General features: G+C 43.2%; 1 protein-coding gene across 3 annotated transcripts; it reads left to right on the forward strand.

The window, feature by feature from the left end:
• Window positions 1-1,364: 1,364 nt before the first annotated feature.
• Window positions 1,365-17,181, forward strand: ATAD1 (ATPase family AAA domain containing 1). 3 transcript variants are annotated; one of them, XM_048943838.1, is made up of 11 exons: window positions 1,365-1,581; window positions 1,969-2,152; window positions 2,582-2,757; window positions 4,034-4,132; window positions 4,419-4,539; window positions 6,079-6,279; window positions 7,642-7,748; window positions 10,459-10,548; window positions 12,082-12,132; window positions 15,308-15,444; window positions 15,993-17,181. In XM_048943838.1, the coding sequence occupies exons 3-11, from the start codon at window positions 2,596-2,598 to the stop codon at window positions 16,111-16,113; spliced, it is 1,089 nt and encodes a 362-aa protein (XP_048799795.1). In that variant the 5' UTR covers window positions 1,365-1,581; window positions 1,969-2,152; window positions 2,582-2,595; the 3' UTR covers window positions 16,114-17,181. The 3 variants fall into 3 exon arrangements, with proteins under 3 accessions (XP_048799795.1, XP_048799794.1, XP_048799796.1); XM_048943837.1 differs by having other exon boundaries at window positions 1,366-1,581; window positions 1,969-2,143; XM_048943839.1 differs by having other exon boundaries at window positions 1,366-1,540; window positions 1,969-2,143.
• Window positions 17,182-17,960: the final 779 nt, after the last annotated feature.

Raw genomic sequence — 17,960 nt, forward strand, 5'->3', positions numbered from 1 at the left:
TGGAGTATTTTTTTGTGTGTGTGTGTGTGGATTTAATGATGAAAGCACCATGCATCACCGATGTGATGATGGATGGTTTCTATGGGGCAGGTCTGTCCCACCTGGGTCACTGCAGTGTGCTGAAGTATCAGCACTAAGCAGATGCACTGCAGGAAGGAAATTTTCTATCACATTCTTTATCTGACAGGAGTTAAATGGAGTAGCTGCTGCGGCCACGAGAAAGCTCAGTAGACTCGTTTGTAGGGTGTAGGTGAAGGAACTCCTGCATTTTTGTACAAGGGATGATGATTAAAAATGCCCTGTAGTGAAGATAAGATTGTATGAAATGCTAACAGCTCTTGAAAACCCAAGCAGGTTCCCAAGTGAGCTGGTGCAGTTTTGTTAGTGAGCCCTTGAACAATATATGAACCACAGGTAAGAATAAAAGTCATCAGGCTCTATCTCAGAAAAAGCCAGGAGTAGAAGGCATTGCTGCAAGAGCAGAAGGGTTGAAGACAACAAAAGGCGAGTTGATAAAACATCCAAGTGATCATATTCATTAGAAAGATCAATTGTTTTGGCCTTTATATGGACATTTTCCTGATAATACGTATTATTCTAACTTATTATTTCAATACAGTGCAAGTTGAAAGTGGGAGTGCTTTCTTGTTATCTCTTATTAAAAGTACTGGTTAATTCTTAAATGTAGATCATTTTAGTCCTGTTGAATCCCTGTAGCACCCACAATCAGCCAGCTATGGCGACCTTTGGGTCGCTGGGCCTGTGTACCACCTGAGAGAAAGCACAGCTGCAGTTGTGCTCTGTGCTCCCCAACTGCACCCTGATGTGGGACCTTTCAAGGTCCCCTCCAAACAGCCCTTCCAATTTACAAAGACATCTCTTTGCTGTGGAAATGTTAGGAGTTCCACAGGGACTGCTCTGGCCACAGAGTGACTGAGAACAGTCTGGAAGCTGAACCACTCGTTAAACATGTGTTCTTGGTTAAATATCTTTTGGCCATTTCTTACTCTTTAATATGAATGCATCCATTTGTGGAGATTTATGTGTGTGTGTCACTGGTTGCACTTCAGCACACCACGGCCACAGACGGCCTCGGTGACATGCTACCTGCCAGGTCCTGCAGCGCAGAACGCCGGAGAGTTGCACAGACTAATAAATAGCGATAGAAGTGATGAACAGCCGTAAAAAGCTGAGAGTCTGGGCGCCGGGAAGTGCAGGAAGAACGGCGAGTTTCTCCAACGTACGGCCGCGGTGCAGCTCAACCTCAGCCCCGCAGAGCACAGCCGCCCTCCTCCGCCGGTACCGCTACGTATCGCCATCCGCGCGCGGCACCCCGCACGCCCGGCAGTCCTAGCGGGCAGGACGAGGCCCGCCCCGCGAGGAGAAGCCGGGCCGGCCGGAACCTTGGTGCGCGGCGGCGGCAGCCGGCCGGAGCGGGAAGTGGGCTCTCTCCGCGCCGAGCCGGGCCGCACCGCCGCCTCCTTCCGAGCCGCTCCCAGCGTGCTGCGGCTGCGCGTCGCTCGGAACGGCCCCGGGCCGGGTGAGCGAGCGGCCGGAGCGCGGCCGCACCGTCGGTACTCGGTACGCTCGGCGCTGCGGGAAGGCAGGGCGGGCGGCGCGGCCCTGAAGGCCGGGCCCAGCGCGCTGCCTGGGGGCGTCCTCGGGGCGGGAGGAGCCGGGCTGCGGGGAATCCGGGCGCGGTGCCGCGTGCGTCCCTGTGTGAGAGCGGGCCGTCAGCCCGGCGCGGATGGACGGGGTGTGCGGAGTGAGCCGTGCCCGGAGGTCAGCCGGGGCGGCTGGAGGTGGTGCTGCCCTTGCAGCGAGCTTCGGGGCAGGAAACCCACGGCTGGGTGGAAAGTAGATGGAGGACGGAGGGGGCCCGATTTTTAGGGTTTGGGGTTTTTTGTTTTTTTTTTTTTTTTCTGTGTTTGAAGGAGAATTTTCCCTCTCTGTTGCCCTCGCTTGAAGGTGCTGCACTTTCTGGCTTCAACTCCGGCAGTAGCCGGCCCTTCCCCTGGGAGCTGTGTGCCAGTCCAGCCTGTTCCCTTGCCAAGGGATATTAATGCAAGCTGCGGATCTCTCTGGAGCGTGGCATTTGAGCGACTTTCCCTGCGGCTTCCTCTTAGGAAACACAGCTGTCCGTGTAAGTGAGGTAACCACTACATCTCCGTGACATAGCATTCTTAGCTCGACAAGACGTAACGTCTCAGTCTTAAAGGGAATGTGCATCTTGCACCGAGGTAGTCAGTCTTTGGAGGTATTACACGGCCAAAAGGAAGACAGATGTCTTAAGACTGAAGCTGGGACCATTTTGCTTCCCATCAGTCCAGCTAGGCCCCAGCTCATTGTTGCCCTTTGTTCTCTTCTTACCGAAAGTGGAAGTGAAACCATGCTGTCACTGCCTACAGCCCCGCGTGTCTCTGCTTCTCCGTTACCTTTTTTGTGCTGCTGTCAAGTTACTTCCTGGTAACTCCATGAACTTTGGGCTCGATATCTGCATGGAAACAAAAAGATGTTTAAATGTAAAGTAGGTGTTTTCTTAGCTTTAACTTCTTTTCCTCTCTCTTTCCTTTGCATTTAGCATTGAGAGGCAGGATGGTCCACGCTGAAACGTTTTCACGCCCCCTGAGCCGGAATGAAGTGGTCGGATTGATATTCCGTTTGACGATATTTGGTGCTGTAACATACTTCACCATTAAGTGGATGGTTGATGCCATCGACCCCACCAGAAAGCAAAAAGTAGAAGCTCAGAAACAGGTAGGGTTTTATTCACAAGTATTTTTGCAGAACACTGTTTCATTCATTACTGTTCAGGCAGAGAAATCTGAAAACTGGGCTAGGAATAGCCAATGAAGTAATTAAAGAGAGCTTGTGGGAGTGGAATAATAGAAAAACAGGAAGTGTATTTTAGTACAGGGTCTGAGCTGTTGTAACAGGTTAAAATCTAGCTCATAGTGGTGAAAGAACTGTGTGGTGTGATGGTGTGGTGGTCTCTAACTATTTGCTAGTGTGTGGTCCCAGTGTCTCTTCTGTTTCTGGCAGCTTTGCTAAGCAGCAGCACATTAAATAATGCTTTCGGTTGCTTGTTAAAATCCTTGACCAGAAATAACTTAATTCTCTACTGTTTTTTGGCAACTTGATGGCAGAGGCAGGGCTGGAGTAGCTCATAGCAAAGAGGAATGCTGCTGTCCAAGTGCTTTTTCAAGCACAACTGTAGCTTGTCTCTTCCCCTGGTTGCAGTCAAAATGCCCTGGAAAGGGGAGGAAAAAGGGGAAGCCTTGTTCCTTAGGATGGACTGGAATGAGGTGCGCGTGGGTGTTAATGCTTTTAGAAAAGGTGTAGGTGCCTTTGTGTACCAGATGTTTAACATTTCCTTTGGAAAGTACTGAAGCAAATATTGCAATATTTATTTATCTATCTATCTATTTATTTATTTGTTAGGCCTGTCTCCACGTATTCAAACTATTCAAATTCAAATTAGGTTTTAAGCAACCTAATTCTGATGGTTTTTTTTTTTCCTTTTTTAAATGAAATCTTCAGTAAAAAAAATTGGTTCCCTTTAAAAATCAGCTTTCACAATCTGTGCTGGTGCCAGCTGTTATGTAAGAGTTTTGCAATATCCCAAAAGCATGTCAGATCTAACCTCAAGTTTGAGCATAAAGAGAAAACGAATTGCGAAAGTATGTTGCCACAACAAATGACTTCTTTTTAAAGTGGGAAAAAGAAAACAGTGAATGCTTAGAAAAAATATCTGGCTTTGGTGCATCGTTGTTTTTTTTTTTTTTTTTCCCCTTTTCCTTGAAAATACATTGATTCCTCACAGATGCAGTAGTATTGTTTCACTGAAGTTACAGCAAGTAATTTGGAAACAGCAGAATTCTTCTTCTAAAGGATTTGGGCACTTTTCAGATGTGATTTACTGAGAAGCTTGTATTTCTAACTTTCAGACTCCAAGTAGCAGTCCTTTAAAAATTAATTTTTGAATTAAGTTATCTACTTCCCTCTCTAATTTTCTTGGTGTTCTGTGCCTTAGGCTGAAAAGCTAATGAAGCAAATTGGAGTGAAAAATGTCAAGCTTTCTGAATATGAAATGAGTATTGCTGCACATCTCGTCGACCCACTAAGCATGCATGTAAGAAATACTTTTCCATTTTATTCCTAGTAAAGCACTTCAGACATGGAAGATGTTAATTTTTTTTCTTTGGATGGCGTTATTTTGCATATGTATATGTCTATGGAAATACACGGAAGGCGATTCTGTGATTTGAAACTGTAGTAACGTCATTAGGAATAGAACTTCTAATCTCTTGTTGGTTTTTTGTTTTTGTTTTCTGGAAGGCCCAACACTACTTAAATTTTTGGGTATGTTTTGTTGGTGGGAACTAAAATCACTTCTAATACTGCTTTTTCCACACCAGGTAACTTGGAATGATATTGCAGGCTTAGATGATGTCATTACAGATTTGAAAGACACTGTCATCTTGCCCATCAAGAAGAAATACTTGTTTGAGAACTCCAGGCTCTTACAGCCACCAAAAGGTAGGAAGGATATGTTATGAATTTCTGTATTGATATTAAAAAACAAAAGCTACAAAAAAAACCCACATTAGGATCACTTAGAAAGGAAGGAGAAAGTGGGCTGATAATTATCCAAAGTATAGCTGGACTGATGCCAGGGAAAACCCTCTGGTTTTCCCTCTTCTATTGCCATGAAAGTAAATTCTAGTGAATGGCTCTTATTAATTATGAAGTGATAATTGCTTCTTAGTTATTGATGATGCATCTTAATGCATTAATCTATACAGTTTGCATTTTTAACCATCTAAATTATGGAAGCTTTGTCTTTTTTAGACCTCATTTTGTCCTTTGCTGTACAACTTTGTAGGCTTTATTAGTTTTTTTTTATAGTATCATGAAAACACGAGTCACAAATGTGAATACTGTGTTAAGCTAATCTTGTTCACAGCTCTCTGTTCTAATCCTAGAAATTGCAGTCATTAAAGACATCATTTTTATTTTGGAGATCCCTCGATTCTCTCTGGAGTTGAGCTGGACAATATTGAGGCAATTGAGTAGATCAGAACTATCTGTGCCAGAATGCAGCTGGTTGTATTTGCTGTATGCTTCTTGAAAACACACAGAATTTGAACATGTAGTGTTGAACAAAATGCCAAATTTTATTGTTAATACTCCTCCCAAAATTCTCTGGAAACCAATTGCTGCCTGTATCTGTGGCTGTCTTTTCTCAATTTTATGTACCAAGAGAAAGAAAATGAAAGTTTTGTAACTGGTTCAGTTTTTTCAAGGCTATGCTCTCTTAAATCACAAATTGAAACTGTCTGGAAAATTGTTCTAATGATCTAATAAGTGGGAGGAGAATTATTTATCTTTCTTAAGCATACTTTCTGTATAGGGCAAGCTCCCTGTTTTCTTAGTGGCTTGCAGCAAGTGTTAATAGGAAGTCATCTTTTCAGAGTAGTTGTTTTTCTGATCATCGACTGTATAAACAGAAAAAAACAAACTATTTCTCTGTTTTTACTGATTTTTATTTTTTTTTTCTTATTTTCTTTACAACCGTGTTAGGAAAACATTGCTGTGATTTCTTTCAACACAGCAAGTTTAAAAATAATGAGAAGCATCACACTTCATTTGTGCATGATATGTTTAAAATGTTTGTGGGCTCCTTTTTGTTTTTAACCCCTCTGTACTAAGCTTTCTTAGTGAACTTGAAGCTACTAATGAGGCCTACCATAATGCTTGTAAGAAGCAGATTTTTAGTCTTGTAACATTTGCAGTCTATGTATTTGCTAGTCTATGTAACATTTGCAGTCACAGTAATAAAGCACTCATCTTTCAGACTAATGTCTTCTTTCAATTTCACAATATATTTTTGTGTGTGTTCTTGGTTTTAATCTTACAATGAGGATATCTTAAATGTGTTTGATTTGATGGAACACTGTGCAACTTGGCTTCCTCTCTTAAAACTTGAATGAAATATTTCAGGCACTTTCATGTCTGTTGTGCCAAGAGTGTTTTCTGCATTGCAAGCAGGGAACATTAGCACCATGGCTTTTTCAGGAGTACTTCTCTATGGCCCTCCTGGTTGTGGCAAAACCTTGATCGCCAAAGCTACGGCAAAGGAAGCAGGTTGTCGATTTATTAACCTCCAGCCTTCAACGCTGACTGACAAGTGGTATGGAGAGTCTCAGAAACTTGCTGCTGCTGTCTTCTCCCTTGCTATCAAGCTCCAACCGTCCATCATTTTTATCGACGAAATAGGTAAAAATCTGTGCTCTTTGTAAGTAGCAGCGTGCCGTTGAACTGTGGGTTCAAGTTGAAGGTTATATTGATCTACTGCCAGCCTTTCCTTAGGAAGAATGGTAATGAGGCAAGATTTAGCAACACATATGGTATTGGAAAGTAATCCTGGCAATGCAGGAAAAATCGCGTTTCTGTTTGTGTTAGTGCAGGAAATTAGAACAAGTTGCTGCTTATTTTTTGCTGGGCTAATTAGGGAAGCCTTATGGGCAATAAAACATGGGATTAGAAAAGCTTGGGAATAGTAATTTAATAAGGCTAGTGAAATAGGAGGGGAACGCCAGATAGGAAAGCAGAAAAAGTGCAGTTGTTCCACGCAGCTGGGCTTGCCACTATCATGCTTAAGTTACTGTGAGCATCTTTGAAACCGCTCTTTCTCCTAGCACTGGCACTTCACAGAGTGAATTGTGCAGTTTGTAGAAAGAGCATGACAAAGCTTTGTCCAGTTCATGTTTATGAAGGGTCTGCTTTCTTCGGATGTGTTTATTTCCTTCCTGGAAGTGTGAAAAATGTGCCTTTTCCTACCTGGTGGATGTTGTTTAGGTGGCTTCTGAAAAAATCAGAGCTCTGCATAGCAAAGTGCATAGCCTGATTCATGCCAGTTCTGAAACTTGCTGTTCTCTGGTGCTTTGGGGTTTCCTAATGATTCCATCTCTACTGTATGGGAACTGTTGAGTCACGGCCTGAACCTCTGATTGATCACCTGAGGTAAGCCTTGAGTCAGCCAGAGGAGCACAGGTGAAGGCAATTCAGCTGTGCTGCCGGAAGGGGTGGAGCCAGGCTCCACCCCTCCTGGACCTATTTAAGAGCTGGCTACCAGAGGGGGAGGATCTCTTCTGGAGATCCTCTCTTTTGGTATCTTCTGGTGAGCTCAACCCAAGGGTAAGCTCTTCCACTTATTCTCTTTTTGTGATCCTTGTTTGCTTTGCCTTACTCTCTTGACTATATTGCAATTATAACATCTTGATATCTATTGATTATACACAATTATATTGTGATTATAACATCTTGGTTATACGCTCTACATAAGAAATTAAGGGGAAATTTAAATTTCCATGAATTGGGGAAAGTGAAAACCAGGAGCTAAGATCTGGGACAGTCTGATGTGGTAGTTGCATACTTGGGTGATGTAACATAAAAGATACACTTAAAAATGTGCTAGGACTCCTCTGCTGTATTCTTCATTGTAAGAAATATTATTCATTTGTTGACAGCATTTATTTTAGAAATAGGACAGAGTATGCCATCAGCACACAAGAAATCAAACTGTAGTTTCAACGGCAGGATTGTAAGTCTGCTACTTTACTGAATCCTTTAATACAGATTCCTTTTTGCGAAGTCGTTCGAGCTCTGACCATGAAGCAACAGCTATGATGAAAGCTCAGTTCATGAGTCTGTGGGATGGCCTGGACACAGATTACAATTGCCAGGTAAGCAGAGAGAAAAGCAGTGGGATTCTGTCATCCCAGCTGTGGTGTGCTGGATCATTTGGGAAGGGGTAACAGATTGCATGTATTAACTGCAAAAAGAATTTCTCTACCTGTTTGTGAACACCCATGTGTTATGGGAATGAGATGAATTATATTAAGGAATTACTTTTCTTCTTCAGAATACTGTTTTTGTATGTGTTTTGTTTTTAATTTAGAGCTGCTACTTTCACAAGTGTTGTAAGTTTCAATAATGCAGCTTTAAAACTCAGGCTGCCAAAATTTGGAATTTTGAACTGTTTGGAAAAACAGGTTGCCAACGAAACTTTCGTCAGGCAAATAGAATTTTCGATTTCAGGAAAGATATGAAAAATGCGAGTATTCGCCTCAGTTGCAGGTAGGTTATTTTCTTTCCAGAAGAGCATCAGACTAGCTCTAAGTAAGCATTAAACTGAAATTCTTAATCTTTGAGACATCAACTTCCCTAAATTTTTTGTGGTCAAAATAAATTCTGTTAAATGGAGATATGGTTCCACCCCATGTTCTTCTGTGCTTTCCCCCCTTCCCATAATCTTTATGAAAACATTCTGATTCAGAGGAGGGGGAAAAAGTACAAAACCTGCTGATGCTTTATAAAGAACATGACTTGGATGCCACATAGAAGAGAGCCTGCTGCCGGGGTGTCACCTGAAGCAATGATTTTAAGGTTTTAGAAAAGGATTGTTATTATTTAAATACTGAATTTTCAGCCTCTTAGATTTGTATTTGACTGTGAAAGAATTCTGATTCTCTGCTCTCCATCAGTTTTTTCTTTACGAAATGGGCTCTTCCTGCTCTCTGGGTTGTGCATACTGAAGCCTGCTTTTCAGTGGATTTTTAAAACAGGTCCAAAGATGATGAATGTAGGTATTGCAGAGGCTTCAAGCAGAGTGTTTGCTTATCACTCGTGGTACGAACACCTAAGTGTAAGCTAAGATCTTGCACGCACACGTTCTGTGTAGTACATGAATGTTAGTTACCTGCTTTCCAATCTAGTGGCAACTTCCTGTAGCAAGTGAGGTTGTTCTGTGTAGTAAGACAATATGTGGCCTTACCCATCTCAAGCTCAGCATGCTGAGCCTGAGCAAGTTATTGTTGTCCCTTACTTGCTATGCCTTTGCATGGCAGAGAGCTGTAGGGATAAAAATGCAGTGCAAACAATTGATTGGTGACACTGGGATTGATTCAGGTTTCTGGGGAGTGTTTTCTTTTGGTACAGTATTTCAGGCTCCTCCCTTTGACATTCCTGGGTTGTGGTTCTGATGTGTGGCTTTTCTGACAGCCAGCTCATGGGGCTCCTTTTTTCCATACCAGTGTTTACTTGGAAGGTTTGGGTTGCTTGTCTGATTTTCGTCAAACAAATTTCCTTTGAACAAGGATGAAATTTGGCTTTTATTACTGTACAAAAAATTGCCAGAGTTAGGAGGAAATTGTAAAATCACCATAGTGAGCATTACTTGTTCCTTCGCTGATTGCATCTGAAAAGTATCTTCAGCTTTGGCTTGAACCTGCTGTCATCATGAGTCTGGCAGGGACTGAAGGCTCAGTGCCTGGGAAATGGGGCTGCTCTGCTCAAAGCTGTAAGCCCTGGCTGCTGCATTCATTCTTGGAGGGGCCTGTGTTTGACAAAGCCAGTTCTGGGAAAGCTCCTAGCCCTGATGCAGAGGGAAAACCACCTCGAGTGTAATGCTGGGCCCTGACAGACCCTCGGGAAGCACAGCAGGGATGCAGCGATGCCTCTTGCATCAGCAAGCATTGGGCACACAAGCAAGACCATGGAATTTACATGCACAACCATTTCTAGACAGACCTGTGATTGAGACTGCCTGAGCCCCACCTAAAAGTGAGCCTTGGGCTTTTTCTGTGAAGCAGTTTGCCACCGCATACTTAAGCCTCTAGGTGGCAGGGTGGTTCCGATGCAGAGGATGCAAGCAGGAGGTGCCAGGGCTCGTTGCGGAACAGTGACCCCAGACAAAGGAGCAGGAGGGTGTCAGGAAGCTCTATTGATGGGAAATTTACTTTCTTGACATTTTTCACTGTTGTGACTGGGTGTTTACGATGTACATAACTTAAAATAACAAATGAGAATACAAGATTGATGTCAATGGGAAGTAAATTTGTCCTTAAGCTAACAGCTGAAATCCAGTCAAATGAGGTAATGCTCTCCTTTTGTGGAACTTGGCTTATACACATCTACTGCACTGCTCCTTCAGTGTGCTATATGTATACCACAGGTATACTGAAGGCATATGGGTTCTGCTTGATTTTTAATGCTTTCTAAATGTAAAAAGGAAACAACATTAGCGCTTTGTAAAAACTGCCCATTTAGTCTTTCCTAGAGAACTAATTGTCTCTTTTTTTTTTTTTTTTTTAAACACTGCACAAGAATGAAAAGATTTTTCATACCTGATCAACGTATCTTCTTTCAAGTCCCTTCCAGACCTTTGCCTATAGTCGAAAGCTCTGAGTTACTGCTCGGTGTTTGAACTTTCAATTCGGGATCAAGGGGTGTCAGACTGACATAAAAATCAGTACCAAGAAGCCTCATGTAGTTTATTTAAATGTTGATGTTCTTGATAAAGAGTGGAAGAGTCACATTTTTTGTTCTGAAATTGCGGTATGGAAATGTTTTTAAAATTGGGTATGAGGCTACGCTGTTGTTTTGTGTATGCAGGTCATCGTGATGGGAGCCACCAACCGTCCTCAGGACCTTGACTCTGCAATCATGAGAAGGATGCCGACCCGCTTTCATATCAATCAACCCGTAAGTCCTGCCAGCTTTGCTGGATCAATGCCTGGGGGCTAGCAACAGGCAAGTGCTCTATCAGCCCCAAAAGACACGTATCTGGCTGATTTTTTTCAAGGAGATAGAGATGGAGTACTGTTCTGGTCCGCTTTTAGTGTTTTTAGAAGCTTATAGAACTCTGCTTTTAGGGTGGAGTTTGCCAGAAAAACCTAGTTCCTTGGTTCTTTTACCTGAAAGAACTCCATCTGTCTGTCCTTGAGAGCTTCCAGCCCATTTTTTCATCTAGATGCTGTACTCAGTCACTCTTTCCTTGCTGTGGGATAAATAAATACAAAATAAACTAATTTTCTGCATTTTTATGAAGCTTAAGGAAGTCCTTGGCATAAGACCTGAGCACATCCCATCTCTGCTCACAGCAGTTGGCACTGGGCACTCTTCATGCTAGTATACCATGCTGTTTTCCAGTGCAGCTTTGCTGTTGAGGTTTTGCCTTCTTTCTGATAAGCTGTCTTCTCTACAGTGCAAGGTAACACAGTTACTGAATTCGGTGAGGGATTATCAGGCAGCTGCAGGTAGGACATGAGCCAGAAGGTCTGCACCAGGAGCAGCATCTTAGAAAACAACTTATTAAACAAAGAACTTCAAAGGCAATGGTGCTGAGGTGAGAGGCAGCTTACTTCACAGGCTGCCTTTTGGGGAGGTCTTAGTTCTAACTTGTAAACAACCACAAAAGGCACGAAATAATCTGCGTGCACTGCTTTATGGGACAGAGTGACAACCAGACCTGGGGTACATCAGTTTCTGGATATGTGATACGTAGACTTGAAGGAGAGAAGAGGGTATCAAAACCTACATTCTGATTAAGCCTTTCCATATTTGAGCACAGCAAGCAATGTGGGGAAACTTTTAGCTTTTATTCTCCACAATTTACTCCAAGTGGGCAGTAAGTTAAGGTCTGTGTCAGCTAGGCCAGCAGTCACAATGTTACCCTCTCTATATGTTTTGCTATTGCCATCCCTTCCAAGGTATTTCAGTAGCCTTGAGCACTTTATGATATCAGTACGAAAATGCCTTGTTGTTGTAAAAGGCTCAGTTGTGGTTGTCAGCATTCCTTTCTAAGTATGGTAATATGCTTAATTATCATTTTGTGCAGAAACTGAGAGACTGAAACAGTCCTATTCCCAGACCTACCTTATTGGAACTGGCCTTCTGTTAAAGGTGATAGGAAATCCCTGGGGACAGGTGATTGTACTTAGGACAAAGTAAGACTAAACACAGTAGTGCATTTCTCTTTCCCTACAGTTAGTGTAAATGTGTATGCTCAAGTGTTCAACTGCGTGTGCTCCTGGAGTCAGAGTGCTCTAGATTTTGCTGAGTGGTTTCCCTAATTGCTGTCAGATAGGTTTCCTTCCTGTGTTTTTCGTGTCTCCCATTTGAGGGATCAGATTTTGTCACTGAAATAGACCCAAAAGCCCACTTAGTGCAAGATTGATGTGGGTGTTGTTTATGTTTATTTTTGTTTTCCAATAACTTTAATCTCTTTTGTTTAAGGCTCTGAAGCAAAGAGAAGCAATCTTGAAACTAATTCTGAAAAATGAAAATGTAAGTAGACTCCTCTTCATGGTTAATTTACTATAAAACTGTTGTCATGAGCACATGCTCTGGAGTTGTTGCAAATACTTTGTAATTGATTTTCTTGAGATAAGGTAGAGATCTACCTGAGTGTTCCTGCCTATAACTTAGGAATCTTTTGTTCTCTTAAGTGTGGCGTCAGTTTGAAGCAGTAGACTTCCCTCTTGGTTTAAGTGTGAGCCAGTGAAGAAAATAACTTTTCTGTCCCCATTTTCTTTTCTTAAAACAAGATGTGTTCATCTCACTAACAATGCAGCTAAAGGTGAACCATGATTGGAAATAGCTTTGATCAGTGAAAGAAACATTGTGAAGCACCATTCACTCAGGAAGAAGACATTCTGATTTTCTTCAACTCAGTGTTTGTTGGCTCACATTCAGAATGGAGGAATGACTTTTTCTGACAATGCTGCTTTTCCACTTTGATTCGTAGTTCATACTTCCTTTTGGGAAAACTACTATGGGTGTTTTTAGAAATTATATTGTATATATTGAATATATTATTCTTGTCACGTCTGGGTTGCACATGAAAAGAAAAGTAGCAGTGAGTGCATCTAGGAATCTTACAGAATTTAGGCTGCAGCATTAATTCTCATCAAGTTAATGTTGCAAGGGGTCTGTTCATGCATATTTTAAAAGAAAATCAGTTGGTTTTAATAACAAATGATATTTTTAAGAGGCTTCAAAGTTGCAGCTCGTCATCATGAATGGCAGATATTGAAGGGGCTGTTTTTCAGGTGGTCATTTGGGATCATTTGTGTTGGACTGGAAGGCAGTTGACAATAAATGCAAAAACTGAACTGATGCTAAAAGCCAAGGGAATTGTGGAGGAAAATCTGACCTATTTGCAGCAAACATCAAACAAATTAAACCTCTTGCAAACTGTGGTTCCAAATCATTACTCCTTTCAGGAGTTGTTAGGAAGATGTGCCGAGTAACAGACCTTCAAGCAGGCTTCCCCAGTAACTGCAGGCAGCCTTTGCATGCAATCAGACTCGTGCAGATCCTTTGCCTGGGATGCTCGGCCTGTGAGTTCAAGCATCTTGCTCTTATGGCATTGAAGGGGAACCTCAAATAGCTTCTGAATGTGGCCTTGAAAGAGCGTAAGGTGTATCAAGCACTTGGTAGGGAATCCCAGCTATGCAAATGATGCTTGCTGGGGCAGGGGTAGAAATCAGCCTGCACTGGTTATTCCATTGGAGGAGGAGGAGGATCTCTCAAGCCTAGCTTCTTTCCATCCAGGGAACAAGTTTTGGACAGCCCTTCACATGGCAGCTGTAAGCATGCTAGCTATTTTCCCTTCCTGTCTCAAAGTACTGTTTCATCTTCCTGACTTGAAGGGATATCCTTGTCAGTACCTGCAGCACAGCATCCCCGTTTCCAGGTTCTTCTTAGCCAGCTACACTGCTGCATCCAGTTGTTGATGGCCAAACTGAGTGGCTCCTCCAGCTGAGCCCTGTGGGCTTCTATATTTGTGTGTAGGGCCATGCTTAAAGCAGAGCACTGAGAGACAGCTAGGCTTTGCTTTTACTACCATCCAGCCAGTTCTGTGAAATTATCTCCCTCTTGGAAATCACTCCTTAATCTCAGTCTTTTGGTTAGACTGCTTTGGCCTTAACACCTTAGAATCATAGAATGGCTTGGGTTAGGAGGGACCTCAGAGGTCATCCAATTCCAACCTCCCTGCCATAGACACCAGATCAAGTACTGGATCAGGCTGCCTAGGGCCCCATCCAACCCGGCCTTAAACACCTCCAGGTACAGGGCACCCACAGCCTCTCTGGGCAGCTGTTCCATCACCTCACCACTCTCATAGTAAAGAACTTCCCCCTGACATCTAATGTGAATCTCTTTTTCTTTAAAATCCCCTCATCCTATCACTATGTACCTGTAGTTCTTTTCCCAGTCTCTGTACATATCTGGGATTCCCTTAAAACCAAGTGCAAAACGTTGCACTTTGCTTTGTTGAACCTCATTAGTTTATCAAGGGTCCACCTTTCAAGTTGATCGGAGTCCCTCTGGATGGCATTCACTCCTGCTGTATCAACAGCACCCTTCAGCTCGATGTTATCAGCAAACTTGCTGAGGGTTCACTCAATCCCATAATCTATGTCACTGGTAAAGATGTTAAAGAATACTGGTCCCAAGACAGACCCCTGAGGATCACTGCTTATTATCAGCCTTCACCTGGGCATAGAACCATTGAACACAGCCCTCTGGCTGCAACCTTCCAACCAATTCCTTGTCCACAGAGTAGTCCACCCTTCAAAACCGTACTTCTCCAATTTAGAGGTAAGGATGTGGTGGGGGACCGTGTCAAAGGCCTTGCAGAAGTCCAGGCAGATGGCATCAATTGCCTTTGTCCACTCCATCACTCCATCACTCCAGCTTCTTGAAAGGAAAATGTGTCTTGAGTGGAAAATCTGCTGGAAGGAGCTGTAAACTGGGTGAATAAATATGAGGTCTTGACCAGAATGAGTCCAGTCTGATCCAGTGCATGGGATTAGAGATGTTCTTTTGCCTCTAAGTTCCCTCTTTCATGGTTGTGTAAAATAGGATTAGTTGTTCATTAACTCGACCAACAGCTTTGGAAGTTCTTACTCTGCATTGAGAGCTGGCAACAGCAAAAGGTAAACTTTTTCCTGCCTTGCTGTATTACTGGTCAAAGCAAGTGCTTACGCAAATAAAATGTTGTCTCTTGAATAATGTTAAAAACAAACTATAAAAGGCTGTGGCTAAGAAGGGGGATCCATTGGGTGGCGTTCATTTTGAGTTGCAAGGAACTTGTGAGGGTGTTGGGGAAACCAAGTTGTTATTTCTATGATCCTGTTTTCCAGCCATCAGGCTTCCAAAACTGCTCAGGAACCTTGTCAGTAACAGGTGGTAGCAGTGTGATGATTCACATGTGGTTGCTTGTTCATGCTTAAGAGATTTATCAGATGAAACATCACTTTCATTTAATGAAATTGGTTACCTGGGAAAGTTCAGACTTTATCAAATAATTTTCTTTTTAGTTCTCAAAAAGGCAAGATGGAAAAACCCCCGCTTTAGGGCAGGTAAAAATACTTGGAGGTAACCATTTATTGTACTTGTAGAACAAAGTGAAGTTTTCAGGATCTCCATGGTCTTTTCTCTTGTTTCTGGACAGGTGGACAGACATGTAGATCTCCTCCAGGTTGCCAAAGAGACTGATGGATTCTCAGGAAGCGATCTGAAAGAAATGTGCCGGGATGCTGCGCTCCTCTGCGTCAGGGAATATGTTAATTCTGCCTGCGAAGAAGAGAAGTACGTGCCTTTATTCTGTTACAGTAGCGAAGCAGCAAGTGGGAAGGCTCTTGGTGCTACATATCGGGCAGTTATTAGGTTTTGTTTTCTGATATAAGTGGCAAATTATAGCAATTTTGTCAAACCTCTCCCTGATTGACAGAAAACAGGAGGTCCTCTCCTTCTTGACAAATCTGCCACCATACGACCAAAAAAACTAAATAAGTTATCTTATTCTTTTTGGCCATCAAAATAGAAGTTTGTTCCAAGGCGTTGAGCTTGAGCTGGCAAAAACCAGCAAGAGTAACACTTCTGCACTGTGTGTGCCACCAGTTTGAAATGCTGGTGTCACAATGCTCTTGTGCTCACGGAACTGTACTCTGTTATGTTCCTCTGTTTATCTCCATGCTTGCAGGTAGACAGCATGCACAGACAGAAGCACATTCTAAGGGTAGTGCTGGGTCAGAGTCAGAGCTGCTGTTCTCAGAGATTACTTCTCTTTGTTTGAATTGGTGCCATGCATCACCCAAATGACTCTCTTGGTTTTATTTTCTTTCTCTATCCTGAAGCCGTGATGAAGATGAAATTCGGCCTGTGCAGCAGCAGGATCTCCTCAGGGCAATTGAGAAGATGAGGAAATCAAAGAAGGCCACGCTTCACGATGACCTGATGCATGTCATTATAGATTAAGGCTAAGGAGTGCGCTTGCTGTTTCTGATGTGATTTATATTCTGTAATCAGTTAGCAAAAGCAATGGAAGGGGCTGGGAGTGGGGACACTCCTTGAACGAGGGAGTTCTGTTTCTGGAATTGTTTTTATACAGCAAATGCTAAGTTATTGAAATTTTTGTCATGCACAACTAGAAATGTAACAGTAGATCACGAAGTGGAACAATTACAGCTCAGACCAAGAGCAGCTGCCTGTGTCTTGTCCCTTATGGATGCACTGCGAAGCCTTAAAGCAGGTTCTGGTGTGGTGTGAGGGCAGCGGCTGCCTGCTGCCGGCTGTGTGCGTACATACAGGTGTGTGTATGCATTACGTGTATATATCCACGCGTTGTTTTTATATGTAGGCATAATATGTAGATAACTTGAGTATGGGAAATCTTTTCTACTTCCTGAATGAAACCAAATCAGAAGATGTATAGATTCATCGATACTCAGTTCACACTTCTTCCTTTGAGCAGCAAGTAGAAATTCTGCTTCTAGAATAACTTTGAGGGAAAATTGAAAATGTTACTGATACTTTTTTTTTTTTTCACATCACCACTTGAAATCTGGTGCCATTGAGTAAAGATAGTAACTACTGTAAAAATGTTTGAATGCTTTTTCTTTTGTATGAATTCTGCTTCTGGAGACATTTTAATGCTGTTCTTATTTTTCCTCTCCAATGTGATTTAATTAAGGGTGAAGTCTACTTAACTCCTTTTTCCTTAAGCCCCACCTTTTTGAGTTTCTTGAGGCTGTGCTTTCTGCTGTGTTACGTGTCACAGTGGGGGCCTACTGCTGTTTCATCTCTGGAGGAGGCACTGCTGCACTGCCCCATTGTGCCAGGGCGAGTGGAGGTGTTCTATGGTGCTTTGCTATGTCACCTGCTCTGCTGTGCAAAACTGAAGGCAATGAGGAGGCAACTTCAGGTTTATAAATATGATTTAGCGATGTTCTGCTGTACCTGTTGGTAACAGTTTGGTAAATTCATGTAACACTGTGATAATGATAAAGGCAAAGGGTTAAAATGTAAGTGGTAAAGTTACTGTCAGCAGGTTTTCAGTAGTTTAATTTTTCGTAATAATTGTGAATTGTGCACTGACTTGACACAGACACATCATCACAGCTGTCCGACCCAAGGGTCAGTGCACTGTCACAGCTCTGCTGGCTGTGGAGAAGTAAGCGGTGAAAGCAGGTGACAGTGGAAAATGGAACAATCTGCAATGCAGAGAGCCGGGGTGAGGTGTTATCTGGTGTCAGGCACTGCTGACAGTGTGAGTTCAGCTTGTAGGCTGAAAAAGCAGCTCGAGCACCTGGAAGCCCCTGGAGGACAGGGAGCCACCCTCCACGCTGCAGGGGGGTGAGCTGCAAAATCTGACCTTTGTAATCAATTGTGGCGGTTTCTCTGGAGGCTGGGATTATGCCTGCACCAGAAGCAGAGCTCGAGCTGCTCAGTCCGTTCAGCTGCATCCATCCTTCTTCACAGTGTGTGTTACTTTGGGGGAAGCGGTTTAATCCTGGTTTATAATCAGACTGATTGTGAGGTTAAACATCAAACCTGCACACAGGGATGCCTGCAGGAGCACCCTGGGCCCCAGCTGAATGCTGCGGTCCTGTCCATGTGGCCCCAGCAAAGGGGCTGTTGGCATGCTCCTCATCTTGCCTTCACCAGGCCTAAGAGAAGGGGGGGGGGGGGGGGGGGGAGAGGTGGCACGTGGGGTGATCTGCAGTTGCCCAAGGGATAGTTCCTGCAGCTGAGCTGTTCTCACTCCTCCAAGGACAACTCTGCACCTTAGAGGCCCTTCCCAGGAGCTTGCCAGGGAGCCTGGG

Source organism: Lagopus muta, chromosome 5, assembly GCF_023343835.1.
Source record: "Lagopus muta isolate bLagMut1 chromosome 5, bLagMut1 primary, whole genome shotgun sequence".
Classification (NCBI taxonomy): Eukaryota; Metazoa; Chordata; class Aves; order Galliformes; family Phasianidae; genus Lagopus; species Lagopus muta.